This window comes from Penaeus monodon, chromosome 27 (genome assembly GCF_015228065.2).
Source record: "Penaeus monodon isolate SGIC_2016 chromosome 27, NSTDA_Pmon_1, whole genome shotgun sequence".
Classification (NCBI taxonomy): domain Eukaryota; kingdom Metazoa; phylum Arthropoda; class Malacostraca; order Decapoda; family Penaeidae; genus Penaeus; species Penaeus monodon.
Genome location: NC_051412.1, coordinates 16,590,690 through 16,591,700, shown reverse-complemented (window position 1 = coordinate 16,591,700; position 1,011 = coordinate 16,590,690). Strand labels below are relative to the sequence as shown.

The 1,011-nt window shown below is 50.4% G+C and overlaps 1 protein-coding gene across 1 annotated transcript in view; it reads left to right on the top strand.

The window, feature by feature from the left end:
* The window catches only part of LOC119590634, a gene marked incomplete at its 5' end in the record, with an annotated part of 133,180 nt that overhangs the window by 14,511 nt on the left and 117,658 nt on the right, over positions 1–1,011 (top strand). The window contains 1 exon segment of the mRNA XM_037939313.1: positions 1–29. Coding sequence (XP_037795241.1) covers positions 1–29 — 29 coding nt within the window.

Sequence of the window (1,011 nt, the reverse complement as noted above, 5' to 3'; positions counted from 1 at the left end):
AGGCGCCCAACGGCGAACTCTATCCCCAGGTGAGCTTAATTAATCGTTCTGCACAAAGAAAGGCAAGCTCTCTATTTTGCAGGGACACTTTCGCTAAACTCAGGCAGGGGATGCGAAATAATACATGACGTATTGTCGGTGAGTCTTTCATAGCGCTGAAAAGAGTCTGAAACGAGTCCTCGTACAAAAGGAGAAACAGCGGAGATGCAAAGGGAGCCAGAGAAGGCATAAATAAGAAGACATGTTAATAGCAGAGACTGCCTTACGTGTGTCAGGCCGAGACAAAGCTGGAGTCGGGGTTATAGCCGCGCCTAATGGCTCCGACGCAAAAGGGAAGTATTTATATTCTAGACGTATGACTGCAGCGCAAGGAACTGACAGGAAAATACTCTTATTGTGAGCATGTTGTAATTAGCTGGCTTTGAAGAATAAGCGAACTACATTTGAGCGTCACGCATCAAGGGGGCGACCCGAGGAGAACATGAAGTTGGAAGTGAAATATGTTGCCTCATAGTCTTTGTCTCGCGAGCTCTATGTTGTGAAGAACATACTGTGAGTAGCTTGTTATGAACAACATGCACTGACAGCACACACCCCGCCTCATGCTCACGGTAAAGGGGATGGAACAACGTTGGAACACCGTGACACTAACTGTTCCTTCACTCCTTCACGCGCTTCGCAGTTGCTTGTGCTGTGCTATAAGCGTGTTACACGTGCAGCACACTCCCAGCGCGTTACCGTATGCAACGTTGACTGCAAGCAATAAATCTGGATGCATAAACACACGGTGACAGAGCGCTAGCGAGCAGGACATGCAACATTGCAACTTATTCGTTGTCAAGGGCGGAGCAGCAGGTTTCGGCGGCAAGGTGGCAGAGTTGGCATAGGTGGCAGGGTTCGACGTGACAGTGTTAGCGTGCTGACTGGCCGGAGGTGGGTTGCTGGGGTTCATGGTAGGCGGTGGCACGGTCGTGGGTGATGGTGTGGGCGTGTGGTGAACCGTACTGGGGT